Source organism: Lissotriton vulgaris, chromosome 1_1 (genome assembly GCF_964263255.1).
Source record: "Lissotriton vulgaris chromosome 1_1, aLisVul1.2, whole genome shotgun sequence".
NCBI lineage: Eukaryota > Metazoa > Chordata > Amphibia > Caudata > Salamandridae > Lissotriton > Lissotriton vulgaris.
Window position 1 is genome coordinate 344,660,044 of NC_141685.1, and position 20,324 is coordinate 344,680,367.

Sequence of the window (20,324 nt, forward strand, 5' to 3'; positions counted from 1 at the left end):
ATGGCTATTTTGACAGCTTGGGCAGCAATCCAGCTGCAATGGTAGGCCTGAAGCTGTTTTTTCTGTCACACTAGTTGATGGCACAGTAGGCTCAGCAATCCACAGGTGACATTTGAATTTCTATGTCATGGTGCTGTTTCTACACCATTTACTATGACCTTCAAGGAGTGCTCAATATGTCAACCGGGGATTAGCCAATTTCTACATGTTTTACGTGTCAGAGCACATACACTGGGCACTGGAAAGCAGTGCACTAGTGTACAGAGTCTGAAAACAATCAAGTAATCAAATTCATGAAAAATTGAGGTGACCATTCAAAAAGGAGCCTATTATGACAGTTTAAATTTGAGATCCTAAAATTAATCATTGTCAATCTTGCCAGTTCTCATGTGCTGTAATTACAGCCTTGAAGCACGCTTTCTTGCAGTAATTTGCTTCTGGGAAAAGAGGAAGGATGCCAAAATCTGTCTCACCTAAACATTGGAGGTCATCAAAGCAAGATTTATATCCATGCCTGGTTTCCCATTATCAAAACAAATAAGCGTTTCACCATTGAAACCCAGTAATATAGTTGAAAATTACCTTAGGATCGCATAGGCCCCTTACTGCTACAATCATTAGCTTCCTCATATTGGCCTTGGAGACTTCTTTGATTCCCCTCTGCTCACTTACCGAAGGTCCCCAGGATCCATAGGTCTCAATGGGGTGAATGCTCCTCTTTTTTTTGGTGCCTGTTGCAAAGTCATCCTGTGCCCTGGGCGCCCCCCAACTTTTTGTTGACTGATACTGGTGATAACTGACTCTGACTGACACTGGGCTCTGTCTAACTAGACCCAGGGACAGTGCTATGCTGAACGAGACACATTAGAATACAGTTAAACACCTACATACAATGGGGTACACATTGGTATGGTGGGGTACCCATGTGATTGGCATAACCTACCCTATAAGGCCCTAGTATATAATAGGGCAGTGTTGATTGAAACTACCTAGAAGTCCCTAGTACCCTAAGGCATGGCAGTTTAGAGGCCAGAAGATCTTTTTGCACTTGCATGTGTGCACTGTTGAAGTCTGAGGTCAGTTTAAAAGCAGCCCTGGGTGCCAGGACTGCTTTTAAAAAGTAAATAGTGGGGATGGCCACAGTGTCAGTTTCCACTGCACACTTTTGACTCCAACCAGATCTAGGATTAGAGAAGGTATGTGCAGAATGTAGGGGGAGAGTCTATGGAAATAAGCCATCCTAGGGCTGTGTTTAGACAGCTCTTGACTCTCTGCTGGAAAATCTGCCATTATGAATTTGGAAGGATGGATGCAGTCTCTACAGAATGTGGTCATATTTTTGGGGAGATGGCCTGCTCCCTTTGGTCAGCAGTAACCTCCTGCTTGACCCAGGACACTGGGAATAAATATCTGAGAGGGGCAGAGCCTCTCAGATCTGCTGCTTGCAACTTACTGAATCAAAAAGTGCCCTTTTGAGAAGTTTTGCTGTGCAAAGAATTCTATGGACTGGCCTCGGAAGACAGCACCATCTGAAACTACAGCCCTGTGGATTATCTTGCTGAAAAAGCTAAAGAGTGGACTTCCTGAAAGATAAAGGTTGAAAGAGCTAATCTGGAACATCACCAAGTAAATCTGCATCTTGGAGAACCACCAGTGGATTTATAAGGGTCTTGTACCAGTGGATTGTGGGAACTGAAGTCCTCAACTTTCAAGGACTATCTTGGAGCTTCCAGCCCCTTGGTGTGAGTTTTAGGCACTACGGGACCCCTTTACAAACTTCAGGAAAAGGTTCAAGAAGTTTGGAGCACTTTTGAGCAACTTTGGAAAAGAAGGTCCATAGAGGGACCGACTCAACCTGGCAAGCCAGGCCGCCTGCCTTCAACCGCGAGCCGGCCAAGCCAACCAGGTGCGTCCCGCTAAAAGCTCTATCAGTCCAACTTCTAGAGTTTGCCTGGGACTAGAAGAAATCTGAAGCCGGCGAACCCTCACCAGATCCGGCTACAGTGAGAGCATCGAGAGACCACGCGTGAAAAAGCTCCTAGAAAAGTTGCCCGGGAGCAACCGCGAACGCTAAGCCACCTGCCTTCCATCCCGTGTTGGCCAGGATTCTTGGGTTGCCCAGCTGAAGCACTTAAAAAAAGGGCCTCATTTATAAGGTCTTCGACAGTTTTGCGCTGCCGATGCATCACTTTTTGTGATGCATCGGGGGCGTAAAACATGCCTCCTGTTGCGCACTATTTACAAAGTGAGGCATCCAAGCAGATGCGTCACTTTGTAAACCCCTGCACTACATTATACCTGCGTCAGGTATAATGTATGCAGTGGGGGTGTTCCCCCACAAAAAGCCTTGTAGAAGTGACGCAGTGAAATCTATGAGATTTCACTGCGTCAATTCTAGGACGCATTGCGTCAAAATCCTGCGCCTGCCTCACAGAAGGCGTAAGACTGACGCAGGCCTTTCACATGGGGCTTGCCCCATGTGAAAGGATGCATTTCTGGAGTTGCGTACCTTTTGTGACACACTCCAGCAAAGCGTCACTTTTGCGCCTACAGATACGTCAGAAATACTGACATATCTGTAACTCCTTGCGACATGATGCGTCATACGTTAAATATGACGCATCAGGTATGTCGCAAGGAGTGCGCACTCAGAAGTGATGCATTGCTGCTTTCACGCAGCGATGCGTCATTTCTCATAAATGAGGCCGAAAGTTTCTAAGTCCGCTCCAGGGAAGTTGACCAGGAGCAGTTGGAAGGTAATCCAATGAACCCTCGCCCGATCAGGACTGGCTGGCAGCTTCGAGGGACCTCGGGGAGAAATGCTCCAGAAAAGTTTTTAAGTGTGAAGGTAGAAACTGAGACCGGGTTCTGCCATCAGCTGTAGCCACTTAGGGATCCATTGTGGTTGGCCTGAAACTTTGACTTTGACCCGGTCTATCGCGAGCAGGTATCCCAATATAGTGCTATAATCTTCTAAGTGCTATATTTTGCTAAATCTTTGAAAATTCATATATCCAGTTCCCTACATTGGATTTTTGACGTTTTGGTGTCATTTTAAAGATAAAAGTATTTCCTATTTTCATAAATTTGTGTTGGATTTTTATTATGTGTTGTGTCTTAATTATTTACTGAATTGGTGTTTTCAAATGCTTTACATACCTGTCTTTGAAGTTAAGCCTGCCTGCTCACAGCCAAGCTACCAAGGGTCGAGCATAGGAATAATTTTCTAAGACCTATGTGTTAGTGGCCTTATTGCCAGTGGCAGACCTACATTTACCCCTACCAATAACCCACTTTCCAACAATGCAAACTCTGGAATTCCCTACTTTTTGAGCTGTGCCTTTTGTAGCACGAACTCCCCTTCCTCAAAGCCTTAAAGACCTGAGTGTTCAAGGAATGATTCCTTTTACAGCGCCTGTTGATCTACGGTGCCTGTTGCTGTGCTGGGAGCCTCCGGGTGCCATAAGCTATACAAAAACTGCACAATAAAATAAAAAAAGAACACACTTCATCTGCCGGCATTATGAAGTGTGTGATATCATGTGTTGACCTCCTATATTCCCCAAAGGAAGTTGACATTCATTGAGTCCAATTTATTGAAAATATTTATTATATTGCCATGTCTAATTAATTTAATCGATATGGATGCAAATTCCTCAGGCTAACTTTGACATTATGAAATAGAGGTTCATAATTATTTTTCACGGACATATATAGATCTTCAGACATTTGAACCCCTAATTAAGTGGCCTCACACACAGTACGTTGGTCTTGTGTAGGCAAAGGGTATTGGTGCCTACTGCAAATGGTATGGATTTTACCTTTGTTTATTTTATAAAGTGAAAACCTTCCAAATTGTGCAGCCTCTGCTTCCATGGTGGTAGTAGTGAGGCCAGCTGCAGGAGTGAAAAATCACAACGCTGTCAACATATGCCATTATTTTTGTTGAATACTGTGAGCTGAAGTTTACCTTCTCAAAAGTCAATGTTAAAAGTCCCATTCCCGCTGGAGGGTACACGAGCAAGGAGATCCTTGCGGGAGGCTGCTGGTGCAGTGAGAAGTGCAGGCCAAGCACAGCAATGGGCATTGCTGGAGTTTCACGTAGGCGCTTCACCCGAACAGTCGATGCTGGAGCTTAAAGAGTTGAGTAAATGGAGCGTTGAGCTGAATCGAGGCGCAAATGGTAAGGTCCTGTGCAAACGGCCCATTCACTGTCAAGAAGATCCCAAAAGTTTGAATTCAGCACACTGAGCAACACAAAGGGTCCAGGATCTTAAGGGCACCACCAATTAGGGGTATGGAACTCACTGTGGTTGGGTAAAGGTGCTGGGGCAGGGTATTTGGGAGCTTTTAATGTCCCTTATGCTCAGATGAGGAGGCCATCAGACTATATCTTGGAGTCATTCTGGGAGCCCTTGGCTCAAGATAAAGTTGCAGGACCAGTTACTCCTCCCCATGCAAGAGGGCAGCAGGCAGAAGGTCAGCACAGCAGGGCAGCAGCATCTTAAGATCAGCAGTCCAGCAGAGTGGCAGTTGTTTCAAATAGCACAACAGTCCTTCTTTATGGCTGACTATCTACTGGTCCAGAGGTGTACTGAAGTGATAGTGTCCAAGGTCCTTCTTTTATACCCTGACTCCCTATTTCGGGATGATGGGAGAAGCTTTTAGACAATGACTTTGAAGCATTTTCTGTCCCTAAGGTCTCAGGGACGAGAGTCTGAGATATTACAAAAGCCCACTGTGAGAGCCCATTTCCTATTAGTTACCTCTCCATCCATTGAACCATACTTAAAGGTAGTAACAAGACCATACCATCGTTGGCTGCTAACCAGATTTCAGTTCAATCAGATACACCTCTTATTGGGAACATATCAGGAATGGACTATACCCAAAAAGTCAGCATTCTGTGACTGTGATAATAGCTCAACCCAAGATACTATGCACTTTATGTTCTTTTGCAAACATTACTCTGATAACAGGAAAAAGTTTATTATCCCACCTTTGAGAGGTTTGGGGTTCCTACAGGTTAAAACTGCTTTAATGTATTGATTTAATGATATAGAATATCTTTAATATTGCTAGTTATCTTGTAGCAGCCGTAAGATCAAAGAAATTAAGAGGCCTGAGTATAATCAAACCATGAATTTTACTGTATTTCTCCGTACTTGTATACTTAAGAGATTATTGAATGACCTCCATAAGGACTTCCCCACGATTTTAAATCTGTCTATTGTTTTAATATTGTATTTATTGAATGTGATTTATATGTGTACTTTTATGATTCTAATTAATCGAATAAAGTGGTATTGACTTGACTTGACTTTGAAGTGCATGGAATTTCCTGTTTCCCCTGGCTGAGGTTGGCTGAAGTTGGCTGAAGTGACAAAGTTGGGTCGTTAGGCCCTTTGTGTGAAGGCAAAGGCAGATCAAACGCTATTCAAGTGTGACTGGGGCTATGCTCAGCTTTTCCCCTCACCATCATGCCAGCAGATGACCAATTCAGGCCCACTTTATCCCTCTAATGTGTGACTGTCTGGGAGGAATCCACAGTGTTAAACTGCCAGTTATACCCAGTCATGTGAACCAGGCCAGTCTACTGGCATCAAAGGGCTAATGGCAGAAAAAGTTAGCATTTTTAAAAGTGGCATTTTTAAAATTGTCTTCAAGAAAAGTACAAAACACAGAAGAGCAGATCAAGTCTAAGAAAAAATGTGTGCCTACAACAGTAGCCGTGTGGTACTGGTGGTGCATGCGTGAGACAAGGGTTGCCAAAACCATTGGTTGGAAGTCGAGGGAGGCTGACACGATTCCCATCAGACCACCCATGCGGTGGAGTTTGCGTCATGTGGGAAAAGTTTTGTCATGCCGTCCCACAACCGACCATATAGTGCCGGTGCAGGGATGGATGTAAAAGATATCATCATAGGCATGCATCCTAAAGTGATGGAAAACTGAGAAGAGTGCAGTGCTCAAATAATAGTGAAGATGAAATTAAAAATTTAACAGTCCGGACTCCTGGAGGCATTGCGACAGAAGTGCGGGTGTCAAAGATTAAAAAGGCACGCTGGGTAGCATGGCTACCCTCTAGCGCAGTGCGATATGGTCGACATGTTTCTGCTTAAGGGCATCTCGCCCAGCTTTCTTCAGGACCGATGACAAGAAGTCAGCTACTGCAACTACATACAAAGTGTATAGATGATGAATAATAAACCTGTACTGACAAAGTTACTTTTATATCGAGGGTATGAATACTTAAGTGTCCACTGTAGGGAGAGAAATGAATCTTCTTCCTGTTAACAAACAAAAGACACTGTATCAGACAACACCAAGTTAGACACACACAACACGACACGTACACATAGAAACCGTGCAGGCACACATACATGAAAAATATGATTTTTACATGAAATTAAAGCATATATGCTTGGTCACACCAAGGCATTTCCTCAGCGTGATACTCACCCAGCTTTGTGTGGGTGACGAGCCTCACCTCACCCGGCAACCGCTCGGGAGGAAGAGGCCCCGCTCTGTAGTGTAAAAATAGAAGACTCAGTAAGTACTTAACTTTACCGTGTCTTAGCCAAATGACTTTACACTGAGACCCAACAAACGTGTGATAGTGACCCCCCTACCAAACCTACCACTGACATTGCCCAGGGCGCGTACATCTCGCATATTTAATGACACTCAAGGGATAACAGTAATTTAGCTATTTATGTGGAGTGAGACCTGTTAGTGACCATAGCCTGTTAGCAAACAGAGCGCTAAGGTGCTAGTAAATAGTTTCAACCTATGTCAATAACTGGAAAGGGTTCCCATGTATCCAGTGTAAGGTTATCAGGGAAACAAAAAGATAGACTCTCTATCCCAGCGTAGAGTCTGTGACCAGTGTGAGACTCTCTCTGAACTCACAAAACACAATACGCTTAACAAAAGATTAAATGCTAATAAGGTAAAGTGGTATGGTAAAAAAAGCAAGGTTCAGTGTAGCCGAGCGTCTCACCTCTCCGTCGGTACCTTAGTACTGTCAGCGAGCGGAAGTGGAGGCGAGTGAAGGAAAACGCCCTCCCTCCTAAAGTAGCCTCGCTGTGTAGCGCGCTGACCCTCCGTCATCCACGGGCTGCGCAGGGTCGCGCGACAATCCCGAAAAGCTGCTCTAATCGAGCGCGCATGCGCGGAGAGATGTTATGCATTACTCTCTCGCGCATGCGCATTCGTCCACACTCGTCGGACCTCCTTGTTGCCATAGCGCACTAAATCACCCGCAGGCTCACAAGAATCCATCATAATGGTTCTATTCCTGTCTGGGTTGATCTAACGAACCAAAGATTTGTTTTATTCGGCATAAATCAAACTGGGGGGACATAGTCATGTGTCCATGAAGGAGACACTGCTCCTTGAACAAAAGCGGCGAAATACACCACTGCGGGTTCGGCAAGTATATCAGGTTTTGTGGGATGTGAGCATACATTATAAAAATGAATTACAGTCAGATAGATTTTGACAAGGTCATCTTTCATTCACATGGAATCATGTGATGGATATGTGTAAAGGGACCGAGATAAGAGAATTTCACTTCAGGCACCTGGGAAAAAGGACCAATAGTGTCTGGAAATAGCTCTAGAGCCATTGATCAAGAGACAACTGTCTCATGATTGTTCAGTATATATTCAGTACAATGACTGGCCACCTAGAGGGTTAATTACTATTTAAACCTCGATGGATGGGATGTTATAGTCCCGGGGTATGCAGTGGAGGCAGGCAGGCAGAGGGTCACGCACACAATTAGGTTGGGTCAGCTAGAAGGAGTAAACAGTGTTTACATCCTGATTACGTAGACCCGCAACTGAAAAGTTGCACTAAATACTATAAACAAGAAGGGTGTGTGGGGGTCAAGGGGAAAGTTTTATGACCTGACTGCTCACTCCCCAATTACAAGATACAAAACACAGAAGAGCAGATCAAGTCTAAGAAAAAATGTGTGCCTACAACAGTAGCCGTGTGGTACTGGTGGTGCATGCGTGAGACCAATGGTTTTGGCAACCCTTGTCTCACGCATGCACCACCAGTACCACACGGCTACTGTTGTAGGCACACATTTTTTCTTAGACTTGATCTGCTCTTCTGTGTTTTGTATCTTGTAATTGGGGAGTGAGCAGTCAGGTCATAAAACTTTCCCCTTGACCCCCACACACCCTTCTTGTTTATAGTTTCAAGAAAAGTACCCCATATGTGTCGCAGTGCAAATCTGGTATTTTACCTGCTTGCTGGATGATTACCATCAGTAGATCCAGAAGTGTCAAAGATAATGCTCCTTATTGCTTTATAAAACTCAAGGAGTACACCATCTTCACCCTACCACTTTCCCATATTGTAAAGCTCTGTGAACAGACTCTATTTCAAACAGAATAATCAAGGGCTATCACCTTGAGAAGACTGCCTCCAAACATGATCTGAATTTCTCTTTCTCTGACACTGCGCCTTCAATTTAAATGTTTTTGTTATTGCTCATTGTATTTATCAGCAATGCCTTCTTCCTCTGTCATCTGTTCACCTTGTGAATTTTACTAAATGTCATATATAGCAAGTAATCTAGTCTTTCATTTTAATTGTCTGGTAGCTCACTATTATGTTAGAACCTTTGCAGATTAACTAGGTATGCCTGAGCAGCTGTCCCGTGGGATTCTCAACAAATGAAGGCCTTGGCAGCTATCAATTGATGTTATAAAAGAATGTTCTGAAGAATCATTAAGATATGTTGTCTAGGCATATTTATTTTTTGGTTTGCTAGCCGCTGAAATCTCTGTTGTGTTGTTTTATTAGTAGCCCTTTCTCTTGTAATAATGTAACTCAACGTGGTTCCTTGAATACCGGTTTTCAGGATGCCCCATACCACATAGTGTGATTTAGTACCAATATTGAATAACATACATTTGGCAACCCAGTTCAGCATTATTGGAAGATGAGCACAGTCAGCCAGAAGAGTAGGTAGAACAAGAAGTTATTTTCACTAGGGCTAATGTCCTGTAGCTCGTTAGTAAGGGTTTATAAACCTCATCAACTACATTTTGGGGTATTTGATAATCTCAGGGTGAAAGAGTAGTTACTTCGAGAATCATAATATATACATCTGGGGATATTTTTTATGTGAACACGAATAAAGTATGCCAAGTTTGTGAGCCTTTCAGATAGGTAACTATATTAAAATATAGTGAAACACAATTTTCACAGACTGGAAACATAAATACATAAAATAATACATAAAACAAACAAATACATAATACATAATACATAAAACAAACATAATACATAAAACATAATACATAATATATAACACATAATACATAAAACAAATACATAAAACAAAACATAATACATAAATACATAAAACATAATACATAAAACAAACAAATGAAAGATACGATTTTCAGAGACCTAGACAAACAAAAGGAAGAGAGTATTTTCAGAGACCTAGACAAAGGTAAGAAAGTATTTTCAGAGACCTAGACAAACAAATGGAAGAAAGTATTTTCAGGGACCCGTTTATTTTAGGAACTTGTAGCAGTAGAAATGAGAACCATTTTCAAGTACATATTCCGCCTATTTCATGGTGGGTGGAAGGGTTGTAAATCGATGTTCTCCAGCAGTATGTCTGCCACTGCAGGCACAGTCGGTGAGCATGGCGAACACTCTCGTTCTTTATTACAACTCCGTGAGCTTCACAGCCAGCTTTTAGGGGGAGAAGGCATTGCAATATGTAGGTGATACTGTAATGAGGGTTCTCTATGATTATCTGGGAAATGTCGACCGGCTGTGAGCCAATACAAATTGAGCATTTTATGATTTGCAATCTTAGCTTGAACTTTGTTCTTCTCCTTTATAAATTTGAAATTGCCTGTCACTTTTCTTGTCATATTTTAAATATTTTAAATATCTTTGTATCAGCTTGCTCGCTTAACATGGTGGAGTAGGCATAGCATTGCTACTCGAGTTGACCTGATTAATCCCTGGGAGAAGGAGGAAGATGCGAACAGCATTGCAGAGAAGGATGGTTATGAACAACCTGAAGGTAACTCAAGAATAAGGGGTTATTTGAATAATTTGTGAGCAATACTGTTGTTGGTACTTTATTTTATTTTTTTATTACAATTATTTCGGAGAATGTAAATTATGCCAACAGACTGCTAAACTGCAAAACAATATTTGAAAAATAATTGCAAGAAATTACAAACAGCAGATTAGTCTAGAAAAGGTAATAGAAGATTCCCCAAAATAATAAAAACATGAAAAAGACGGGATAAGAAACATCGTACAAAACTAGCATTATAAACTACCATGAACATTTTTTAAAAGATTGTTTTCATGTTCCACACATCAGTGAAGGAGCCAACCAGAATGACACAAACAAAAAAGTTGAAATTACGAGTGGCTAACGGCGAGAAAAAAAGATATTACTCGTACAACATCAGGGGCTCTTTTAATGAAGAGGTTTATTGCTCTTACTAGATCAATAACGTATCGTCAGCAATACTTTAGCTATGTTGTTTGTGGCTTTTAACAAACAAAAGAATGACCTATAGAGGTTTGGTAACATGTATGTTGTTTTTTCTTCCTGACTATATGTATGTCAGTGTGAAATTGTCTTTATATAGGAGAACTTTGCTATGCTATGGTCGAGAATTACTGATATGAAAATGTCCTGAAATGAGTCAATTTCTCCTAAATAGTACTTTATTCCTATTCCCAGTTGTTTTTATTGGTGAATAAGGGGAGGGGGGCATTAGTTTTTTTCCCTGAGCCTTTTCATGGCTTTGAGGACACCATCCCCCTGAACTGACTGGCTTACTTTGAGGATGGAGTGCCCCCCACTTCCAGAGCCATGTTTAGACTCTGTGAACCCAAACCTCCTGGGCCACTCTATTTTTGATGGGGCGTGGAGATATGGACCATCCTTCTGAGCCATTTGAAGGCCCTTGGTACCTAACCCCTGTGACAGCAGCATTTTCTTTTTTTTATTGGGGATGGGCATGATGCCCCCCTCCCAGGGCCTTTGAAAGGTTCTGAAGACCACATCTGGGAGGTCACAAACATTTCTAATTGAGAAGGAGGCCATGGAGTGTAAGGGGGGGGGGAATGTAAATTTCCTTCACTGCCCACCCTCTCCAGGGCAGGTAACACAGCTTTGCTTCCAGCCGCCAGGAGCACACACACATTCTGTTACTGCCCATGGGGGTGAAAATGTACACTCATCTTTCACCGTTCCCAGTATGGGTTCTGGCTGGAGAGCTGGCAGGGGCCACTGGGGCCTTGGGGCTGCCCCCGAAGCCCTCCATTTACAAAAAAAAGATGAGGAGGCCCCTGGTAGTCACTGGGAAACCCACAGTTAAATGGCTGGCTCCTGCAAAATTGCTGTCTGGGGAGTCAGCAGGCGGCATGTGGGTCTTCGGGCTCTCCCAACAGCCCCCAACTTAAAAACCAAAGTGTGGGTCTCAGGTGGGATTGAAACACCTAAAAAATACAACACCTCCCAAAAATCATAATAAATGAGCAACAGGAGCTGTTCACTTGTAATTCACTGCTGCGGACAGAAGTGGTCCATAAAGTCCAGCAAGGGCTTTTTCGTGATTTTTTGTGATCCAGGTGGTGCCCCGAGAAGGGGCAGGAGCACCATCAAACATTTTTGTAATGCTGGGGAGACTGCAGGGAGCGCAGCAGCCTCCAGCAAACTCACAGAGTTTTGCCTACTCTGCATTCTGCTTGGAGCTTGAAGTTCCAGCAAAACTCTGCCAACCGCTGTGTGGTGGAACATTTTTAGTTAAGTTGACAAGCCAGAATTTGCATCCAATAGCCTGATTTTCAGGTGCTTGAAAGCTTCCTAGTGAAATTTCTCCACCCATGCTGGCACAGCAGGTCACAACCACCCGTGTTGAGAAAGCTGCCACTTGAGTAGAAAATCTACAGTAGTGATAGACAGATGTAGTGCCTTCTGGCATCCTCCAAAAGAAGAGAGTTTCCAGAATCTACCAGAAAGGACTGGGTAATATCAATACAAACAAAGAAATTCCTTTCTGTGTTATTCAATCTAATGTTGACCGGTCAGTCTACATTCAGAAAATGACTTTCTACCCTTATAGTGACATCATTAGTTGTTGATTTCTCTCAAGACTTTTTATTCTTTAAAAATTTTCCTTTATAGTTTTAAATAGTTTGTACTTCGTTAATAAAAATCAATACATTTTAATACTCTGATGTAGGCTTATTTTAACAGTTTTTTTGCAAAACACATACTTGTAGTACCATTCTCTGAGCAGCCACTCAGTATAGTGAAATAAACAATCTCAAATTATTACACAAATTACAATAAAAGGTAAATTTAGGTCCTTTTATTGTAATTTGTGTATTAATTTGAGATTGTTTATTGCACTATACTGAGTGGCTACTCAGAGAATTGTACTACAATGATATGTTTTGCAAACAAAAACTGTTAAAATAAGCCTGCAGAATCTTGTGCAGTTTTTATGTAACTCTGTGGAATACCACAGAGAAAAACTTCACAAGTTCCACCCACCCCTAATTATACATGACATAGACAGGCATTTGCAGTGGCAGTGAAGTTGGGCGATGGGTTTGATGTCCCTTTAACCGTTGAATTTTTCAGTGACTTTCTAAGAAGGCATGAGGCTGGTGGTGGGTGTCTGGTTGAAAGGATGACTGGTGGTACGCTTAGACTCACCTTGACCCCCTTGATCCTCTCATTTACCCAGACACCCCCCTCCAACCCAGCTAGGCAAGTGTTTGGTCTTTGACATCCCTCCACGTTGATTTCGTTTATTGTCAACTCTGGTTGTAATTTGGGCTATGTGTGTTGGGTGGGGTGGTAATATTTAGCCCAACTGGGGGTGAAAGAGGAAGGTGGGTTGTCTTTTGGGGTGCTGTTTCTGCTAGATGTATTATGCTTACATTGTGTTTGGTTGGTATTTCCCCTTGATGCCATTGTCTGAGTATCCAGATAGCTCACTTCCACTATTTTCCTAGATGTTGCTGAATAATTGTGTGACCTGGAACATAAGGAGGCTCAATGATAGGCAGAAGGCGTGGCACGTTCCAGCGTATTTGCAGTGGTATGGAGTAACATCTGCTTGCTACAGGAATTCCACCTGACAGAGGGAACACAGGCGCACCTAAGTGCAGGCTGGATTATGCACTGGGGTTTGTGGTGCTGATTTGTAAGGGCATACTGTGGCACACCTGCTGTGTCTTATGCAACCTTCAGGGCTGATATGTTATATAAAGATGCACCCTACAGGGTCACCCCTTTATATTAATATCAGTCTATGGCCCCATTGTTGATGATCCCCGTTTCTTTGCGAAGGTCTGGAGGATAGCTGTGATGGTCGATCCTGGGGTGATTCTCTGGGAAGGAGTTTTGAATGCAGTACTTATAATTATTCTATATTCTGAAGCAAATTCCAACATAAAAGATACAATCAAACATTAAAAAGACACCACAACATTTAAGATAAAAGTCTAATATAAGACCCGCAAAAAAAGAGAAGAGTAAATCAAGAAAATGCTCACTGGTTCATAAACAGTACATACTATAGATTTAAAACGTACTACATTGGAACAAACTGAGCACAAATCAATTGGGTCTAAAAAAGTCTAGAACTATATACGGCTCCCAAAAAGCTTGTCACTGAACATAAGGCAAAAGCATTTGGCAACAGTTCCACCCTTGCATGGCTAACGTTAACGCTCCTTAAAAGGGAACAGAGATATTGTCTTCTTGGCAATTAAAATAATTTACACAATAATACAAAATGTAATGTATGCTGTGGAGATCTAGAATTGTAGCCACAAGATCCTCTTTGATTTGGTGGGAGAAAACCTGCTAAGGATGCTTTAAGTAATGGAGCTAATTAGATCTAAAACGAGTAATAAAAAAATCTATCATGAGCACTTGTGAGGGAAAAACTGTAATATTCCATTCCCAAAACTGACTTTAACATAACATAAGCCCTCTCTGAGGGTTTACTTAGCTCAATATTTTCATGCTGAGCAGAAGAGTGTTCATGATATAAATCTTTTATAAAATTAAAATCCCTGGGACTCTCCCCACAGCCCCCAACTTAAAAACCAAAGTGTGGGTCTCCCAGGTGGGATTGAAACACATAAAAATACAACACCCCCCACCATCATCATAAAAGAGCAACAGGAGCTCTTCACTTGTAGTTCACTGCTACAGACAAGAAGTGGCCCATAAAGTCTGGAGAACCAGGCCTTATGGGTCGGGCGGCGCAAGGCACGCCTTAATTCCCGAGTTCACCTGCCTTGTATAAAACAGAGACACGAGACACTCGGTTGAGCGTGGAAGCCAGGTTTATTAGCTGCAGCTAAGCACAGTTGTCCCAGAAGTTACACTCAAGGTGGATTCTAAGGAGACTGCCACTTCAATCCGTGGCGCACAGTCTTTTATAGGAAACATATTTACAATATCTCACTCTTTACACATACAAAACGAACCAATGAGAAAAGTTGAAAAATAAGCTATCAGGTGTCTCAAATACGCCCCTCTCTGAGACCCCATGTGCTACTCCTCCCGACAAATTATTCAGTGATGATCTCCACAATCCCCTCTTGCAGGTGGCAGGACGTATTTGTGTGCCTCAAAGGATGGTTGTGTAATAGGAGCATTCAAGGAGAGAATAGCGAAGGCCAGTCGGATAAGATAGTATAAGGAAAGAATAGGGGAAAGCAAATAGTCGGCCGAGATAGGGATCAATCGAGCCAGACATGGATTAACAAACTCAGCCAGACCCTGACATCGGGTTTCATGTACAAGGACAATGGAGTTACTTTTTAAATGAACGGACACGTAGCAGCTGGAAAAGCAAAAGCACATCGTTCGCCGTGCTGCCTGAGTGAGGGCAACACAAAATGGCAACAGGATACAAAATGGTGGCTAGATACGGGACGAAATCTGAAATCGTAGAACCTCAGACCCTCCTTTTGCCATCACTCAGGCAATACACCAGGGACTCAAGTCAATCTGAGTCGATGTCAATGGCCATGAGGTCATCGAGCTGTTGCTGTAGCATCATTCTAATATTCTCTGTTTTCCATGACGCAGGCTTCAGGACACACATGTAGTGGCACAAAGACCACATATTGCGGGTCCACACTGCACACAAAGACAACAAGAGAAAATAATAGCCAAGATCATTCCGAGGAAAGTTAGTATCTTTCATCCCCATGTGGACAGTAGTCCCAAAACCATCCAATCACAGACCAATCTCCCGTGTCCTGATGTATAGACTCGGAGATGATATGTAACTTGGAGATAGCTTGGTATACTGTAGGGGAATTATCAGGAATGTAAACACAGCAACTAGACCCGATCAATTTACAGACTCCACCACGATCTGCAAGGATAATATCTAAAACTATCCGATTTTGTAACGTCATAAGACGATCCACCTGAAGCTCGGCTGTGACATTACTCAAGGCTCCAGAAGTTTTACTTAAGGTAGCCTCAACAACACGAGCTAAGTGTCTGATGTCTCTGCTATTGGCCATTGGGCCCCAGAAAGGAAGCAACCCTTTAATGAAGTCAGCTGCCTCCTGTCCTGCTGTGTCTTTCTGATCAATAATTCCCCTGCCATGCCTTTTCTTGTAATGACTTGAAGGAGCAGTATACGTTGGAGGAAGAAGGAAAGCTACATAACATGTTCCTGAGAAATAAGTAGGAAGCCATGTATAGGCTCTATCGTGACAGATACATTATGTGCCTTGTGATGGCACTAGTGGTGAAGGAATCTAAGGTGTATAGACATAAGTATGAGAACAGATACTCTTCTCCTGCTGATTTTCTAACATTCTGGCCATTAATTTGTAAACAGAAATTACCTCGATGAGGTACAGTCCAAATTGGTGGAGCCTTTTCTGTATGGCTAGTAACATATCGGGTTATATTCCATCCATCATATGCTCTTTTCTCATCTATGGAAATCTTACTAATCTGAGCAATCTTAGCCATAGTCACTATTCCCTTAATCAAGGTACTGTGACTAAATTCTGCTCCACCACCATATGGACTACCAGGAGGATATCCTAACTGGTTCTGATAAAGGTTAGAGAACATAGCCAAATAAGCCCAGGCGAAACCTTCATAGGAGAATGGAAAAACTAAATACGGCATATCTCTCTCTGTATTATGAGGCATGAGCCCACAAACCCAATAATCAGTAATATTCATTACTAGTTGGTGTTGATGCAATAATTGAATAAACGAATTGTTGAAATACTCGGTTCTCCTAATCTGTTCGTGTTCTGAAAGTGTATAAAACCGATGTGGGGAGGCAGTATTAGGAAAAGATAAAGAGACAGATTTAGGGACAGGTGATGGATGCATAACATAAACAACCCAACTTCCACCCGCTAATAAAGTACATAAACATATCAGGATACATAAGGTTATTCCACATCGACTAACCATTAGTTTCTTAAATCTACTTTTCATGTTTACAGTATGATCATTAATTTCCACTTTAGTATCCATTACTCTAAAGCGTTGCTCACTGCAATCTTCCTAGATCACTTAGCTGTGGTTGTTAGCCATCCTATGACACTGCAAGTCCTGCAGACCTATGTCACTACTCAGGTCACAGCTTAAGACTCCTACCGTGACCCTGCAACTTGATGGATAGTGGAAGAAAACACATTAATGTCTCTCAAAATAAGTACAATCAGAAAAATCGTAAAAAGGAAAAGTTCAATTGTCTTTGATCATTCTTGGTCGTAAATTATATCTAGTCTTATTAGGGATCATCTGGTCCTTAAACAAAGCTTCTGGATCCACCGTGTTCAGACGCAGATGTGTTGGGACGGCCTCCTGTAACACGTCGTCGTCTTCTTTCTCAGAGTTCGTCTGGTCCAGGCGTGCACTACTAAACGGTACAAATCTAGGTACTTTTTCACTTTCGTTATCACCTATGCCCTCACGAATCCACTGGTCAAAAGGCAAAGGCAAAGGTACCCTCTTACAGTGCACGCCATGGATCCAGTTCTTTTTTCCAACGACCTTCACTGCCGTACGTGTCGTCAACAGCACTTGTCGCGGTGGGCCCCAACGAGGTTCCAAATTCTTTTTCCGCTGAAAGTTTTTCACGCAAACCCAGTCGCCAGGTTGGATGGAATGACCTGAGTCTGCGGAGGCCTCTGGTAAAGCGTTTTGAACCTGTTGATGAAGAACATGTAATTTAGTGGTGAGGTCATGCAAGTAGTCAATCAGCATTGGGTATGGAATATCAGAATACTTTTTTAGGTCAAGGGACTCCCCAGACATTTGCTGGATGCCCAAAAACGACCTCATACGGACTCAGACCTAAACGAGAATGCACAGTAGTTCTCGTAGACAGAAGTGCTAATGGTAGGGCATCAGGCCAGGCGAGACCTCTGCTCGCCTGATTCTTTGCCAATTTGAGCTTGAGAGTACCGTTATAGCACTCTATCAATCCTGCTGACTGAGGGTGGTTTGCCGCATGGAATTTCTGTTTAATACCAAGACCTGTACACACTTTCTGCATAATTTGGCCTACAAATTCACTCCCATTGTCAGACCAGACAATGCGAAAAACTCGGGAAAAACTCCTTCAAAAGGACTTTGGCCGTAGACAAAGCAGTATTGTCCTTTAGGGGGTAGGCCTCTATCCATCTGGAAAAGGCACAAACCATTTGGAAGCTTAAAGCAAGATCCATCTACCCATAGGATCCCGCCCGGATCCACAAGTGGTGTATCTTTTAGATCTATTCTACCTTTCGTTTCCTCCTCTGTTCGGAGAAAACAATCATGCTTTTCCTAAATGCCTTTCTCATCCGGTATGGGCAACCATGTTGCTGGGTTCAAAGTTTTACACCGCTTGATATGTATATGGCTAGCCAGAAGCGTCAGCTCATATCCAAACAAGCGAGCATTCGTGAGGTGTTGTGTTTTTGTCCTATTCAAAAGAGTATCTACTGTATGTGGTACCATAACAACAAGAGTATTGTCCAATACCAATCCAACAGATTGACGAATAGAAATTGCTGCCGCAGCTCAGAGACAACTAGGCAATGCTTTGGCTACTGGATCCAACGTAGCTGAAAAATAGGCACATGGCCGTTGTTTGTCTCCAAATTGTTGTGTTACAACTGACAACGCGCAACCTTCTCTTTCATGCACATAGAGCGTAAAAGTATTACTGTAATCCAGAGTACCTAACACAGGTACAGAACACAAAGCAGTACGTAAATCAGAAAAACTCTTTTGACATTCATCTGTCCAGGGGAGAGGAAGTGGCGTATCTTTTAACGTAAGTGCTAACAAAGGTTTAGCTAACAAAGAAATATTCAGAATCCATTGTCTACAATATGAGGTAGTTCCCAGAAAGGCACGTACCTCTCTTTGTGTGGTTGGCTCAGACATTTGTGCGATCGCTTGAATTCGTTCTGGGGTCAATCGTCTTCCCTCCTTCGACAAGAGATGACCTAAGTAGGTAACATCTTGGAGGCAATATTGCAACTTGGAAGGGGACACTTCATGATGCATGTCCGACAAATGACGCAACAAAGAAACAGTCACATCTTTACAGACATCCTCCGAATCAGCAGCAATCAGCAAATCGTCAACGTATTGAATCAAAGTAGCACCTGGAGGCAAAATGAACGCATCAAGCTGAGATTTCAAAGCCTGACTGTAAATGGAGGGACTCTCACAATAACCTTGAGGAGCACACTTGAACCAAAAACGTCGGCCTCCGAGAGAGAAGCCAAAAATATCTCTACTTTCTTCAGCAATAGGAATACTAAAGAAAGCATTCTTCAGATCGATAACAGAAAACCATGCCGCTGAGGCGGGTATCAAAGTAAGCTAAGCAGTGATATCTGGGACAGCGGGAAACTGGGGAACAACAATCTTGTTGACCTCCCGAAGATCAATCACAAAGCGATACACAGGTGGTTGCGAAGGATCGCTGCGTTTAAGAATGGGGAGAACAGGACTGTTACAAACATTGCCTCTCGTTTCTTCGACCACACCCTTCTGGACCAGATCATAGATAATAGCCATCAAAGCTCGTTCACCATCATTAGAAATCTTATACTGTGGAATACGTGGTAACTTAAAATCAGGCTTAATAGTAACCACATAAGGAGGATTCTGCAGCAAACCAACATCGTTCGGACCTGTAGCCCAAAGTGTAGCAGGAAGAGATTGCAACTCAGGCGGAAAACTATCCTTCAATAGATATATAGGAGAAACCAATTTCTCACCCAAAGTAAGACGCACACCAGAGGGGGAACAATACAATGTTGCATGAAGACGTTTCAACAAATCCAAACCCAACAAATTATCTTCGTAACCAGTCATTAAAATAAGTGGAGCTTCCACATCGTAAGGACCAATCGAAAGAGGCAATGAACAAGAAACTGTGTTAGCAACTGGGGAGCCAGAAAATCCTACAGAAACGTTCGTTAAGCCAGACAAAGGTGCCCCAGGGAGTTTTGAATGGATCATAGAACTTCTCATTGCACCAGTATCCAAAAGAAATGGCTCTGCAACACCCAAAGTTACAACCTCAACATAAGGCCCATTCTGATCCACTGGAACTGAACTTTGTCCATGGCTGTCCTAACTAGAATGAAAATCCTGAACCTCACCTTTAACATAATAATCATCATTATAATATTGCCAGACTGAGTATTCTGTTGATCAAAATAATTCGAAGAATTCTGAGGGGGAAAGGAACGCTGCCCTTGAGGCAACGCACCTCGCCCTCTACCCCTAGGTGCTAATTGAAAACCACCACAGCCTCACGGCCCTTGAAATCCACCATTACGCTGCAATAAAACCGGACAGCTCTTCTTAAAATGGCCTTCCTCTTTACAATAGGCACACTGATTAGGACCAAGCAAAGGTCGCGGAACAAAAGGCTCAGGTTTCTGTAGCAACCTCTGAGGCTGAATAGGTTGCTGGAACTGACGCTGGCCAGAACGAGGAGGATAAGCCTGCTGAAGAAGAACTTTTGTCTTTAAATCCTTAGTCTTCTTCTCAGCCTTATCTTTTTCTTCTTTGTCCCTATTCTCATAATATTGAGCAGTAGCTAATATTTGGGCAGACGAAGAAACAGCCCAAGAGCTCTCTGAATCTTTCAACTTATGGGCCAATTCAGGAAGCAGATTAAAAACAAATGTATCCACAAAGAATCGCTTTCCACCTTCAGTACTTAAATCCTGACCACTATGATCAATAAATGTCTCTTCAAACCGAGTAAAGAAATCAGAAACAC

The 20,324-nt window shown here is 42.7% G+C and overlaps 1 protein-coding gene across 1 annotated transcript in view; it reads left to right on the plus strand.

Annotated features, from left to right (window-relative positions):
- Positions 1 to 20,324, plus strand: part of LOC147747153 (sodium/glucose cotransporter 4-like) — a 782,848-nt gene that overhangs the window by 723,400 nt on the left and 39,124 nt on the right. The window contains exon 13 of the mRNA XM_086952400.1: positions 9,946 to 10,069. Within this exon, the coding sequence (XP_086808526.1) occupies positions 9,946 to 10,069 (124 nt within the window). The remainder of the gene's footprint in view (positions 1 to 9,945; positions 10,070 to 20,324) is intronic.